The following is a 15,434-nucleotide window of genomic DNA, read 5'->3' as shown; positions in this document are numbered from 1 at the left end:
ACGACGACTTGTTTAGTTTACAAAATAAATCAGAGTCTTACGATGCATTAAATATAAATAAAAATAATGCATGATTGCACAGTTTATCTGTAATATAAATGAAAATATTAATTTTGTAAAAATAAAAAATAAAAACTAGACAAGGCCTCAATGACGTATTTGCCCCTGCTATGCCCGGTTTGATTTGATTTAATTTGATTGATCGTACACTTGCTTCAAGGAAGTTGGATGGCTAGGCGGTACATTATATGTATGTTTGCGTCTTGTTGCGTTGGTTGGATGAATAGTCCTTTTTTTATTTAGTTGTATACATAAAAATAAATGGCAAGTCAAAAATCTTGTATTCCAATCTTGCACAATGTATGAATGCTAAATAAAGATTGTGCGGCAGTCCTTAACCCTGTAGGTTATTTCAAGATTTTTGTTTGCTATTGAGAAATATGGGTTCTAATAAATGATGAGAACCACATTTCTACAATAGAAATGGAACCCAACATTTTGAAATCATTGGGTTGGTTTGTTCGGTCCACCGAATTGACCAAATAAATCTATATATTTTCTTCCATACTCTTCAAACATATATAAATAAGTTATTTAGACATTTCTTTCTAAATGTTTTCCTCTACGGCCTTGTCAAACATCTACAAAAGATAACATTTTTTAGTGTGTTTTCAAAGTTTATACCTTGTAGCTAAGAGCAATAAATACAAGCATGATCTCATATTCAGGTTTTAGAGGCCAAAGATAGAACCCTGATATGTATCTAAAACTAAAATATAATAATCAGGCTGAAGCAAAAAAACAAATAACAATAAAGATAATAATTCAGATTATTTGGGTTCTCTATGGTTTTGTTTCTGATTCAAAGTACCCACTCCTAATGTTGATGATCAGGAACCGCACTTCACCGCTATGCGTGAAGTGGTGTGTGAAGTGGCACATGATGGTGAAGAGCGTCCTGGCATGTGTAATCAAGGTAGAGGTTGTCGGCCAACCCGCTACTAGAGAAGATGAAACCTAAGCGGAGCGGTTACATGTGTGGTATTCTAAACTCTCCAACCCCATATCCAAGATCATTAGGGCAGTAAGGCGAGACATGATGAGCTACCCCTTCTAGATGTAAAGGAAGGAGCGAGGTGTCGTCGTATAGACACCTTATTAGTATATAATGTCACAATAATTTAGAAGCAATTTAAACTTTAATACCACCATTTCTTAGCATGTAATACCATAAAAAAGTAGTGCTACTAGAGTACTAATGCACAACTTAAAGTAGCAAAATAACAAATTTGAAATCTCTCCTCTCAATAGTAGAAGATTAGACTCTAATGACACGACAAATCAACAAACAAGCAAGGAATCCATACTGATCTAATTATCCAATCAAAGGAATGAGCATTTGCATATCACAACAAAGAACAAAGGAACGAGAGGGAACACAGAAGAGGAACGAGGGGATCATAGAACTGAGGAACGAAGGAGAGAAAGAGAAAAGATATACTTATGTTGTGAAGTGTTAGCCAGAAGGCAGAGGAAGGAGTTGAGGCCGGATAATGGGCGGACGTTGGAGTAGTCATGAATCAAAGAGTAGAGGGAAGAGGGCGCAGATTGAGGCAGGTAGGCGGCAGGATCGAGGCGAGCGGCGGCGGCGGCTTCAAGGTTCTCCCACTACCCTCTTCTCTCCCCCACTATCCTCTCTTCCCCTCTTTCCTTCTTCTCAAATCGCATCGAATTTTGATGCGGCACTTGCGAGAGAGGTATAGGTGCGTCGAGCGATTCGCTCCCGCGCTCCTTTCCCGCGCACACAATTCCCTCCCGCGCTTTTTTTTCCTGATGTGTGTGTTTCCCTCCCATGCGCTTCCCTCTCATCCGCGCGCGCACTGCCTACCCCACGCATGCGATGTCTAGTTGGCGACCTGGCGCTCGAGGCAACACCATACACGACAAAAAAGTGGTGAGGCTGATGCTATTAGAATCACTGTTCGCCTAAACGGCCGTTTAGACCGTTTAAACGCCGTGTAAACGCTACACAATGATACACCGTTTCCGTTTAATCATCTGTTTAGTCCGTTTAATTAACCGTTTAGCCCGTTTAATGGACTGTTTAGCCCGAATAATGGCTAAACGACAGGTGACCGACTGTTTACCGTTTAGCGTTTAGGAAAACATTGATTAGAATTGCTTATATGACAACCTGTTTTTTGACAAGAAACAAAAAATATCACATTATCACAACAGCCAAATTACAAAGAAGTCCTCGAAAGGAGACCATTTTACAATATAACCGTGGATTTGGAGAGAAAAAATGCAGCAGTTGGAACTTGTACTAAGTTTGGTATTATGCCACTGTGACGACATGTTGTGGGAAGAGGAGAAGGCGACGTAGGCCGGAGGCCAATTTGTCGTTAATTAACAACAATGGTGGTCGAGGGCACACGCACCTCATCATCTGACAAATTTCTGCCACGTCACCGATCAACCATGAGTAGGGTAGGGAGTAAGGCCTTGTTTAGTTCACAAAAATTTTCAAGATTTTCCGTCACATCAAATTTTGTGGCACATGTATGGAGTATTAAATGTAGACGAAAACAAATACTAATTACACAGTTTATCTGTAATTCGTGAGATGAATCTTTTGAGTCTAGTTAGTCCATAATTGGATAATATTTGTCACGAACAAACGAAAGTGTTACAGTAGCCAAAACCAAAATTTTTTCTCAACTGAACAAGGCCTGGGCTGATGACCGAAAGAAAGTTGCGGCCCATCTCGTTACGAAAAGCCCAGCCCAGCCCAGGTTCACCCTTGCACCTGCCTTCCGTTTCTTCTCGCCTTGCTTTCTTTCCCCTTCACTTTGTTCATCATCTCTCTCTCTCTCTCTCTCTCGTTCTCGTTGCCACGCCTGCCTGGGCGACCGTCGCCGCTCTACACCAGGCGTCCAGGTCTTCTTCGCCGGCGCCGAGCAGCCACCAGGTATGCGTATGCCCACCCACCCCTCCTGTTCTCTTCGCTTTGCTCCCCTCCCCTCCCCTCCCCTCCGCTCCCCTTCCTGCTGTGCGAAACCGAGCTCCCAAACCCTAACTTAAGCTATTCGCCTATTCCTATTCGGATCTGATCCAATCGCAACTCTGCGCAGTATACATCTAGCGTCATGGCTACCATTAGCTTCGACATCTTTTGCAAAAAGTATAGGATGGGCACCCATGTCCTGTCTGCCCCTGCGCAGTGCGCATCTTGTTACATGACCACCGACCACCGATGAATGTCTGCCTATCTGATCTTGTGTTATCAAATATGTTTTATATTCTCATCATATGTGGATGTATGGAACCGGTATTAAGTTTGTGGTGGAAGATTTTTTTTTCTCATATATAAATGTCCTCTGCATATTACTGCATTGCAAGCTGATGAATTGTGGAAACGAGGATCAGTAAGAGGTAGCTAGGCCTTCTGCTTTTAGTGCTGCTTCCATCGAATCAAAGAGAAAGACATGTATTTCGTTGGACACGACAGGACCTGTTGTTTTGGGGGCCACACCATGGAAGTTTAATAATAAGTCTGTAGCACTAGGCTAGTACAAGTCTATTATGTTAATTTCTCTAGTTTCACCTGCAAAACAATTGATTCTGTCGGATTCATTGAGTTGATACCTAATTTATGCTTTCCTCTGTTCATCTCTGAAAATTTGTTCTCAATCCAGCCCTGCTCAACAATCATCTCTGTCAAGGGCATGGGCATGGACCACATGATGAGGCTTGGCGCCGGAGTCGCCCACCAGATCTCCAGGGCTGAACCAATGCCTGACCGAAGGTCAAGGTTTTGGCAGACGGATGTGCCGCCTGCGCCTCGGATAGACATCATCTGCCCTCTGCCTTGTCGCCCTTCCCGCCCACAGCTCCTCAATAGGCCCAGCCCCAAGTCTAATGGGTTAGTTCTTTCTTCACTCTCCTCTATCCACCACGGACTTACATGCACCATACTGACGTTAAATAAAAATTTGTTAATGGTTTGCACATTCATGTATCCCTGCATACTTGCTAGATTTTCAGCGTCAACTGGTAGGCCATAGGTTTGCGTATTTTTGTATGCCTGCATACTTGCTAGATTGTGAGCGCCAATTAGTGGACCATAGGTTTGCATATTTTTTATGCCTGCATACTTGCTAGATTTTGAGCGCCAATTGGTAGGGCTTAGGTTTGCATATTTTTGAATGCCTGCATACTTGCTAGATCTGGAAGGCCAATCGGTAGTCCGTCTCTTGCGTATCCTCCAAGTAAGGGCAGCAGATATAGTATTATTGTTTCGCGCCAATTTTCTCATGCAATGTAACGTCATGTGTTTGAAGAGATCCGTTCACATAAACTTGGGGCCCACAGGCTGAGCATTAACGGACAAAGCAGATAGTGTTACATGCGGCGACAAAGCAGTAGTACTTATGGGGGGCAGGATTTTGCGCATGACATTTACAAGCTTCCGTCAGCAATATGTGCATATAGCGGCAAAAGAAAAGGGCAATAGACGTTACTTAGTGTTACATGTGCGGTTCCATAAATTTGTTGATAGACAGATATCCGTTGCAATTGCATTCATGCACATTTATTAGCAAAAAAAGGCAGGCAGAACCGTTGAATGCTGTTACATGTACTAGCTGGATAAGATTCTCTTTTGCCTGCCACATTTCAGATCACTTCATAATGTTTTTTCTGGGAATGCTAAATTGCTCGATAATTGCTGTAGCATATGACTGGTCCGTTTGCTGACACTGTTTGTGTTCTGCGATTGCAGGGCACTCCCATTGTATAGAGCAGACCCCACTTGTGATATCGTTGATCTCATCCTTAACAAGGTATGCTGCCATATCAATGGTTTTTTTTGGTATTTATAAGTAGGCTGTGTGTGCTGTATTACAGCATGTTGTTCTTCTGGATTATGATGGCCAACTCTGTCTCTTCTTTCAGAATGACCCTGATGTGGATACTGATTCAAGCAGCCAGGTGGCCTTTTTCTGTGGCTCACCTCCTGCACGCACTAACAACCCTGTTATCAATGACCCACAGTTTGGAAAGAAAACACCATCCTTTTCTCCTCTAGGAAGCTCTTTCGGAAAAATAGCAGCTGGAAGAGTTGAAGTAGGTTCTCCGACCTGCGGGGCCAGTAGCCCGAAAGTAAGAATTGAAGGTTTTGCTTGCGGGAACAAAGAGCCCCCTCACTGTGCAGTTACATTTGCCTGATGATCCCCATTGACCCTACCTAACCCAACCCTGTTTTGCTACCCCGCAACCTGTACATTTTCGCTGCCCAGCTGAGGATATATAACTAGTTTCTTTCGTTATAAGCTGCTAGCTGCTCATTGAAGAGTCGAGTCGGAGTCGAGTCAGAGCGTTTGGTGCCCCTTGTGATTGTGGCTTTTGTAACTGCATGATCGAAGGGAGCATGGCTCTCGGATGTAAATATAGATCGAGGTGTCCGGTGTATGTACTAGATGTTGTATGTGTCTGCTAAATGTAGTAAAAGGTTGGGTGGGTCCATGTGTCGGTGTCTGTAAATACCGTCATGCATTTGGATGTAAATTGAAATGCATCTTCAGTTATGTTGCCATGGTGTTCATTGAGGCTTCTGAGGATGCTGCAATAATCATACTCCCTCTGTTCTAAATTACAAGTCATTGTGACTTCTCTAGACACCTAGAAAAGCCATAACGGCTTGTAAGTTGGAACGGAGGGAGTAGTTCCCAAAGAGGGAGAGAGCAGCATGAAAGCGGCTGGTCTTCTTAATAGTCGTATTCTGTCGTTCTGCGCATGTTGATGCTGCTGCAGCAATCGTTATTTGATTTATTTATTATCTAATCTACTTCTTGGTGATATTGAGAACCGCATATGCGCGATTTATATATATCTGACTGGTGATGTCGTAGGCTTTGAGATGGAATAATCAGTTGGTTATTGGTACCATCGACGGATCATGTTGGTATTAGATAGCACAGCCGGTGCAAATTGGAATCCTTCACGTATGTGCAACCGGGAACAGAACATCTGAAACAATTATTCAGATGGAGAACAGAGCATTTGAAAGAATTATTCAGACCGAGAACAGAGCATCTGAAAGAATTATTCAGACCGAGAACAGAGTTATTCAGAGTAATTTATACAAATGAAGCAATTATTCAGAGTAAATTACACAAATGAATGTTATGTTAACTTATTATACAACACCAAACTATACAAGTAGAACAACTAAATCTGACGGAGTCAGTTAAACTAAGGTGCGTGGATGAAATGAAATCGATGGAGTGTACAATTGAATGAAATCCAAGCTAGGAATGAATCCAATTAGGTAGCTATACAAATGAGATGCTCGCTGAGCTACAGCCAGGAAGTTAAAAGACAGATTTGGCAGCTCCATATATCTTCTTCTCCGTGGCTAGCTAATAAGCATGAAACACCCATCATCGATATGATCTTCCAAAGCATGTCATCCTCATCTGAGGATGGCCCTGGAGTGCCTGAGGATCATGTGGAAGGGCGTCGTCTTCCCTGTCGCCGTCGCCGTCACGGGGCGCCTGCTTGTGCCTGTGCTTGTGCTACTCAATGGAGCAGCAGCGGCAGCAGCAGCAGCTTGGTGGACGACGGCCCTCGGCACCACCTTGCCCAGGCTATTCCTCTTGCCGCACGGGGTGGCCGCAGGTGCAGGTGTAAACGGCAGCTTGGTCTGCGACAAGACGACGCCGGGGCGGTGGTGGTGTACAACATGTTTAGGCGGCGGCGGCGGCGGTGTCGTGGAAGAGGAGAAGGACGTCGCCTGCGCCTTCGCCGCCATCCTCCTTGTGACTGGTGCGCCGTGGGCTTGTCGAGCCTGCAGCTGCAGCTGCGTGCCCCCCAGGACGTGTGGCAGGCTGGACTCGAGCAGCAGGACGGTGGCGCAGTGCTTGAGCACCTCGAGGTTCATGCGCGCGTCGTCCAGGCTCCTGTGCTTCTGCTTGCCGATGCCGAAGTAGGTGGCGAGCGTGGCCATCTTGAGGTCCCCCGCGCGGCGTCCGAAGTCGGCGGCCAGGACGTTGAGGGAGTCGATGACGCCGGCGGGCTCCGGCGCGGGGCGGCCGATGTCGGCGAACGCCTCCCGGATGCGGGGGCAGTCGAAGCGCTGGATGTTGTGCCCAGCCCACACGCGGCCGTCCAGGATCTCGAATATCTTGTCGGCCACGTCCTTGAAGGGCGGCGCCGACGCGATGGCCTCGACGTCGCTGAATCGCTTGGTGACAGCGACGGAGAGGTCGCCCGGGCGGATGAGGGTGTCGTAGCTAGCCACCTCCACCAGCTTCCTGGGGCACACCAGGATGGCGCCGAACTCCAGCAGCCACCACCGCCCCGCCGGCGTCGGAGCCGTCGTCTCTACGTCGAAGAAGACGATCTCTCTCATCGCCGCCGCCGTCGTCGACATATATGGAGCCGTGCTTGCTAGCTACTCTACGTAGCAGCTGCTGCTTCTTCTCTCTGATCGATCGATGAATGAACGTACGAATGATGTATCTCTCTCTCTCTTTCTCTCAGATCGTCGATCGAGTTGTTGGGTGGGACGCAAAACAAGTGATTTGTAGGAATGGACGACGGAATTGTTGGAATGCAATGCTATGGAAGCTAGCTACGAATGAAGAAGAAGCTAATTAATTAAAGCTAGCTAGCTGTATGCATGTCCGATCGCGATGCTCTGGCAAATTATAAGAAGATCGATGGGATGCTGCCTGTATATATATATATATATATATATCATGTTCATGCCGTTAATGGACGGACAAGCTAGTAGCATATATTTGATTTATTCGTTGCGGGTCGGATCGGAATTGCTCGCTCGCTCGCTCGCTCGATCGATGGCTTGATATGTTGGGAACGAACGACAGCCGACAGCGGCGTGTGCAGCATGCGTACGACGACGATCCATCGGCGGCGTCGGACTTCCCGTATGTTATTCAACCACTGCACACGCAACGGAACGCAACCCAGTGCAATGCAAGCAAACGCAAAAGCTAGCAACAGCCCGGCGGCAATGCATGCCATGCCGCATTCATTGGGCAGGGCAGCCAGCAAGCTAAGTGTCCTGTGTCCCCCTTTAAGGAAAGTATCGGAATCGCACATCGCATCGCATCGGAGGCATATATAGCATCAACCATCCAATATATAATCCCGGCCAGCTGCCTGCAAATTACTGGTACTAGCATGTTTCAGCATTATTATGCATGGTCCTGTTGGACTGTTCGTCAGCATTATTATTACAGTTTTCAGTTCGTCAGCATTATTATTACAGTTTTCAGTCAAGGAACACTAGTACTAGTCCACTCAACATTCGAATAATGCAGGCCTTCACACTTGGACAGCCAATGCAATTAAGTCGATCGTTAACGGATCGGCATCTATCGTAGGCATAGCATCAACCACACATCCAGCTGCAAATTTACTAACATGCATGCATGTTTCAGCATATATATCATCGTTATATATATACATATATATATATATATATATATATATATATATATATATATATATATAGGGTGTTTGGCACTGCTCCACGAACTCTGCTCCACAAATTCCACCATGGAGCAGCTCCACAAAAAACTGGAGTTCGTGGAGTAGCTCTTTAGGTGCTCTCACAACTCCACCCTTTTTTTCTCGAACTGAGTGCGTGGAGCTGAAACCGTTTGGCTAAAAAACGTAGAGCGGAGCTGGAAAACGTGGAGCAGAGCAGTCCCAAACACGCCCATACTGTATGATATGATCCATTACTATAGGTGTATTATATTCACCAAGATTCCAACAATGCAGGCTGCTGCTACGTACAGTACTATACAGTACTAGCTTTGTATGGAGTAGTAGTAGATTTTAATTAAAGAAGAAAGGTGTTCTCTTCCGATCCTTCGCTCGGTCGATCCATCGTCTTATTCCCTCCGTACAAAGCAAAGCAAAGCAAAGCAAATGTGTAACGCAAAGCGTCACCTGCTGCTGGCTTCCCATCTTCCGTTCCGTGCGTGCGTGGGTCGCCATTCTACACACGCACCAACTAACTTAACTGCCACAAACAGAGTTCGAATATTCTCGCTCCAAGCTAGCTAGCTTATATTACCTTCCCATCCGCGTTATACTAGTTTCTTTGCTACATATATGTTGCATTCTTCTACTGCTCTGCTTAATTATATCCTAATTTGCACGGCTGCACTTTAATTATTTGCCATACCCCTAATACCTTCGATCCACCACCTCTAAGATTCCGTCATTGTCGACCTTAGGGGTGTTTGGGACTGCTTCATTTTAGTTTTTGCACCTCTGCTCTAGCTCCTTAAGGGTACTCTAGTTTTTTTTTCAGAGTTTTATACTCCCACATTGAGTTGAGTGATAATTACCCATATTACCACACTAATCACCACTTCACTTCCCATCTGTTCGCCTATGCAAGTCTGAAAAAGGCAACAGCCTTTCTTCTTTGCGCCACAACTCTTCTTCCCTAGCGCCGTCGCTCCTCTTCCAGGGCAAGGTCGCTGGTGCCATGGATGGATCACATGCCCTAGATGGACACATTTCGGTCCGGATGGTGAAGTCGTGTTTGGGCAGCACATGTTCTCCAACTCCATCCGTCCTTCCTCGGAATTAGCACCTAGGTTCGGCCTCCCTCGTCCCCCTCAAGCCATGCTGTCATCGGCTTCCTATGGCCCGTCGACAATGTTATTGTGGTTATCTATGGATAATTATTTGTATTCGATTCGAAGTATGGTCTTTGTTTAATTTTTTTTCCATTCATGTTGCAATGGATGGAACAATTATTTGTATTCAAATTATAGCCTTTGTTTAATTTTCTATCATTTGTTTTCTATTTTTCTTAGAAAATGTCAAGTACAATTTCAATCAGGGACGTAATGGACCATTTGCATAGAAACAACTCATTTCTAGAGTTGGAGCCAGACTATGTGTAAAACAGTACCACCCACTCCATAAACTTCATGGTGGAGTTGGTGGAGTGGAGCTGTACAAATGAGAACGGAGCAGTCCTAACACCTCCTTAATTAGCTTAACAGTGTTTTATTAAATAATAAAGCTAGAGCCGTGGAAACAGAAACACACACAGTGATGCTGTGGATGGCTTTGCCTCCTCCTCGTTACCTAGGACATGCACCATGATCTTGGCTCACTCTTGTCTTTTGTCGCTGTTGCCTTTGTCGTTGACTCCCACTATCAATGCCTCTTACCTTGCTCGCCATCGAGAGCGACAAAGATGCTTCAGAATTTGATGCCTCAGACTCAAGGGAACATATTTAGATGATGCCAACAACGATGACAAGAGGAAGAGGCAACAGGTCATATCTCCGATAACAACATGGAGGTGGAAGAAGACGACATAGCCTAGTGAGGCTATCTAGAAAGCCCTAGAGGAAGTGTTGCTGCCTTGGCACCTTCCACCATTCCACAAGGATCTTCATGTATGAGATCCTACACGCCCAAGAACTCCAGCGAGTTCTTCTATCTCGCATGCATGTGCCACACTCATTGACCAGTCCCTTCATGCCAGATCTCCAACAAGCAGCGTTAATAGACCGCTTGTCATGGAGCATGCGTAGCACACATCAACGGCTTGGGAAACCTGCTTGGGCCTTGTTTACTTCCACCCAAAAATCCAAAATTTTTCAAGATTCCTTGTCACATCGAATCTTTAGACGTATGCATGAAGTATTAAATATAGACGGAAACAAAAACTAATTACACAATTTGGTCGAAATTGATAAGACGAATCTTTTGAGTCTAGTTAGTCTATGGTTGGACAATAATTATCACAAACAAACAAAAGTGCTACAGTGTCGCAAAATATTTCTCATCGGAAACTAAACACGGCCTTGACCTGTCCAACATCCACTCCTCTCGTCATGCTTAGTGACAACACCATGATCAGGTCATAGAGATGTTGGAGACCTAACACATCGCCTATAAGGATGTCCTGTGGCTCATGCTACCATGGGATTATTATTGGAGCTTGTTTCAATCCATATTTTGTTCCTCCTATGTTTCCACCAAGAGCAAGATGTTTCTCTTCTATTTGATCTAGTGTCACTAAGATTGATATTGTTCACACTCGAAATTAACAAGACATGAGGTTTATTCCTCGAAAAATGGCCAAGATGGTTTTGGAAACTTTATCCAATTGCATAACTCTCTTGAGATGAGAAAAATACTTATGTGGAATGCCAAATTTAGATTCTGGATGAAGTGGCAATGTCCATTTTGAAAGGATCTAATTGGCCTAGAGGGGGGGTGAATAGGCGTATCTTGAAAACCTGAAACTCAAAAACTCAAGTTGCGGAAGTCAAATGCCTGTCGGTACCACCGACAGTTTGGGCCGGTACTACTGGTGTCACACAGCCAGTACTACCGACGCAAACTGCTGGTACTACCGACTCCCTAAGACAGCTACGAAATCTGAGTAAAAAGTGCTTAGATTTCAGATCTGAGTTTTACCCCACTTTCCTAAGTATAGAAGAGGATGTTGTTGGAGTCCCCTTAGCTTAATCCTTCACCACTACGTAGATCGACCTTTGTTTACCTGTTGAAAGAAGGAAGAGAAAGAGGAACACAAAGAACACAAGCAAGGGTAGTCGAAGCTACCTCCACAGCAAGACACGGTATTTTTCCCGAGGTTCGGCAATCTCCACTTAGGAGTACCTACGTCCCCGTTGTTGAGGTGACCACGAAGGTCTGACCACTTAGGTCTCCTCCTCAAGCAACCACAAAGGTTAGCTTGATGTTTCCACTAAGAATCAAAGGGTAATACAAACACTTCGGGGTGCCCTCACAAATGAGTCAACACGGGCAACCACGAAGAACGCCTAGCCGGCTAGGGTTCCAAGAACCCAAGAGTAACAAACACAAACCAAACCGGCAAGACGAGGAACGGAGTGCTCAAGTCGCAGATCGATGCTCCCAACTCTCTAATCTCACTTCTCTAGCTCGAATCTCTCAAGAAATGAAGTCTAGGAGCAAGAGGGAGAGAGAGTGGGTGAGACAAAGCTTGGAGACTGTTTTCTCAGAGTTGGAGTGGCTAGAATGAGCAAGCCCACGGTTAGAAAAGAGGGAAGAGCTATTTATACTAGAGTACAGAACACTGGCCGGTACTACCGGTGCAAACACCGGTACCACCGGCGCCCCCAGATCTAAACGTGAGAAAGCTGATAAAGATGCGAGAAAAAGGCCTACCGGTACTACCGGCCAGCGCCGGTACTACCGGTGGAAGGCCGGTACCACCGGCAGTGCAAAATCTCGCAAAACATGAGTTCTGCGTGATTTTTGCCTGCCGGTACTACCGGCGTTTCACCGGTACTACCGGCGGTAGCCGGTACCACCGGTCAAAGCCCGGTATTACCGGTAGTTCAATTTCTCGCAAAACTCAGGAGTAGAGCTGGCACTGCCGGTACCACCGGCCCTGAGGGCCGGTACTACCAGCTCACCCTGGCAGAGAAGAAACTTTCCAGAAGTTCGTGTGTGCAAGTGTGTCTCTCAAGCGCAAGACCTAAGATGACCTGAGCACCTTTATCCTCATCTTACCGACTCAATTTGCATCCCTCTTGATAGTGCGGCGTTTCCTATAACTCAACCAAGAAATAAAACTAGGTAGCTCCTTGAGTTGAAACGTCGCTTATATGAAGAAATTTTGGGGGTGCTGTGATTCACCAAATGTGTTTGTTTGATTCCATCAATGAACTAACACATGTAGATTACACTTGATAGACATGTTAGTTCCTAATTCGATTGTCATTAATTATCAAAACCCACACCGGGGGCGAATGCACTTACAAACTCCCCCTTTTTGGTAATTGATGACAACCAACTTAGGCTTATAAAAGATTGAAAGAAGTAGAGCTTTTGAATTCCAAAAATTAGGTTGGGCTCCCCCTTAATGTATGCATTGAATTTGGAATTTCAAATCTTGATTAATATCAAGATGGCATACATTAAGATCAAGCTCCCCCTAAATTTTGTAATCCGTGGGGTGCCTAAAAAAGTGTGTGTGTGTGTGACAAGAAATAAACCGTGATGCGTATGACACGGTATATCACAAAGAGTAAAAGAAGAAATTGAATGATTGTGCAAGAACCAAGGGACTCACAATAACCATTCAAAACAACATTGCACCAACAAAAGTCTAAAGAAGCTAACACAAGCAGGATATAACGAGAAATATAAGTGTTTAGCTTACAATCATCCATCACACAACGAAGTTCTTGTTCACCACACATAGTTCATCACTAAGAAAGTTTAAGACGGGCACCAGCAACTAACTTATTACAGCAAATATAAGCCTAACACTCCCCCTTTGGCAGCAAGTGCCAAAAAGGGTAGGCTGCGAGGAAGAGCTAGAAAGACTACTCGTCACCACCACCAAGGTTGTCGTCGTCGTCGTCGCTGTAGTCGATGAAGGTACGCAACGGACCCTTACCATGAGGATCAGCTGAGGTGGACTGCTCATGAGGGGGTGCAACAGAAGCAGAGGCCCTGGTAACATCGTCCGCAGCTCCAAAGAGATCCTGATAAGCAAAGCCAGCCTCGGTGTCCTCCATTGAGAAACCAGCAGGAATCCCACCACCATAGGATGGATCAAAAGCAGAGGGAGGATCCTGCTGCTCCTCATCGTCATCAGCCGAAGTCCGGTGCATGTTGTCATATTCATGATAGGGATCCTGGAACTCACGAAGAGGAGAGGACGGAGGAAGATCTGCCTTCTCCTCAAGACGACAGAGACGCTGATCGGTCTTCTTTTGGCAATAGCAAAAATAGGAGAAGAACCGCTGCAACGCATGACGGGTAGGACTGCGGCGACCACGACCGCTTCCCTGAGGAGGAATATCTTCACCATGAGCATCAGCAGCACCAGCAGGACTGAGAGGAGGAGCATGAGGAGGACCCAAGTGCTTTGCACGGACCGGAGCATGAATGCAAGGGTGCGAGAACTGCATGCCAGTCACTTGCTCAATAATATGCATCAGATATGGAGCATAGGGCAGGTACTTGTTTGGATCCACGGACGCATCAGCAATCTTGTTCTACATGAAATCCGAGACACCAAAGCGGCCACCATTAGCACCAAAGCGAGCCAAAATTTTAGGAGCATCTTGACGAAGGTGAATGGAATCTCCAAACTTTGGGTCAATGGTGTAGCGGATCAGGTTGTTCAGCACATAGAAGTAAGGCTTCAGGTGAGTGGTCTTGAGATCCAGATGAGCTCCGGGCTTGTACATTTCAGCAGCATCAATGTCAGCCTCAGAAATCCCCTCAGCAAAAATGGTAGACAGCCGGGGTGCATCGCGATCCAAGTGATCAAAACCAAGCAAACGAGAGAAAGTGATAAAATCAAGGCGATAGTGAACACCTTGAGTCATCCAATGCAGCACCCTAGAGGCTTGATCGACCCACAAAGTTGCCCAAAACTGAAAGAGGATCTCCTCATTCCAATTCTTCTCAAGAGTCATAAGAGGAAGAATACGCCATTCTTCAAGCCTTTGAATCAAAGCAGTGACCTCCGGATGATTGAAATCTTGTAAGGACTTGAGGACCACATACTTGTGCTAAAAAAGAGGTCCATTCTTGGTGGCTTTGCTGCCCTTGTAGAGGACGGACTCATAAAAGTCATTGTGAAACTGAGACCAAAACCTCTCCTCAACTCCCTCAAACTTGATGAACTTGTACGGGTTCTCGCTGCGCTGAGTTCTTAAGTCCGTAAGACGCTTCTTGTAATCAATACCAAAACGGGGCAACGTACCAGAGGGAATAGAGGGCCTCCGGACATGAGCATTGAACTGAGGATGCCATTGGAGAGTCCAGCGAGCACCAACCTCACTGAGATGCAGAGGGGAGCGACGAAGGACATTGGGGTCCATGGATCTGCCCTCCTCTTGCACAGGATCAGGCACAGCTTGACTTCGAACTCTAGCTTGATGGGAAGGAGGCGGACACGGGATGGTGTGGGTGTGAAGAGGGGCAGGAATGCCCTCATCACCAGTGGAAGCACCTGCCACACCCGAACTGCGAGAAGGAGTTCCACGACCATGCACCGACCGGTCCGCAGACCGACCACCAGCATCACTGGAGCGAGGACGAGCACCACGAGGAGGGTTCTTGCGCTTGCCGGAATCCACGCTACAACACCACAAAGAGGGGCAGCAAGAGATCGTTACAAGGCCATACTAGAATGTAACAAGAAATCGATCAAGGCGATGGGAGGAACTGCCTTGCTCACAGGGGCCGGTACCACCGGCCCTAGGACCGGTACTACCGGCGGCACCGTGGAGCAAGGAAATCACCTCCTATCGACCAAATCGACCACGGGAAAAGCGCATAAAACATTCTAGGGGCAAGAACACACTAAGATAAGGAAAGGATTGCGAGGAATCGGCCTAAAGATAGGTACA

At 46.0% G+C, this 15,434-nt stretch overlaps 2 protein-coding genes across 2 annotated transcripts; one reads left to right on the top strand and one right to left on the bottom strand.

The window, feature by feature from the left end:
- LOC8065275 lies at positions 2,845–5,605 on the top strand. Its single transcript, XM_002440353.2, has 4 exons — positions 2,845–2,971; positions 3,699–3,925; positions 4,784–4,844; positions 4,957–5,605. Exons 2-4 carry the CDS (start codon positions 3,729–3,731, stop codon positions 5,227–5,229), a joined length of 531 nt encoding a protein of 176 aa, XP_002440398.1. The 5' UTR covers positions 2,845–2,971; positions 3,699–3,728; the 3' UTR covers positions 5,230–5,605.
- LOC8065274 (protein NEN4) lies at positions 5,951–7,798 on the bottom strand. Its single transcript, XM_002439044.2, has one exon. The coding sequence runs from the start codon at positions 7,433–7,435 to the stop codon at positions 6,476–6,478; it is 960 nt and encodes a 319-aa protein (XP_002439089.1). The 5' UTR covers positions 7,436–7,798; the 3' UTR covers positions 5,951–6,475.

This window comes from Sorghum bicolor, chromosome 9 (assembly GCF_000003195.3).
Source record: "Sorghum bicolor cultivar BTx623 chromosome 9, Sorghum_bicolor_NCBIv3, whole genome shotgun sequence".
Lineage (NCBI taxonomy): Eukaryota > Viridiplantae > Streptophyta > Magnoliopsida > Poales > Poaceae > Sorghum > Sorghum bicolor.
This window is presented reverse-complemented; position numbering and strand designations above follow the sequence as displayed.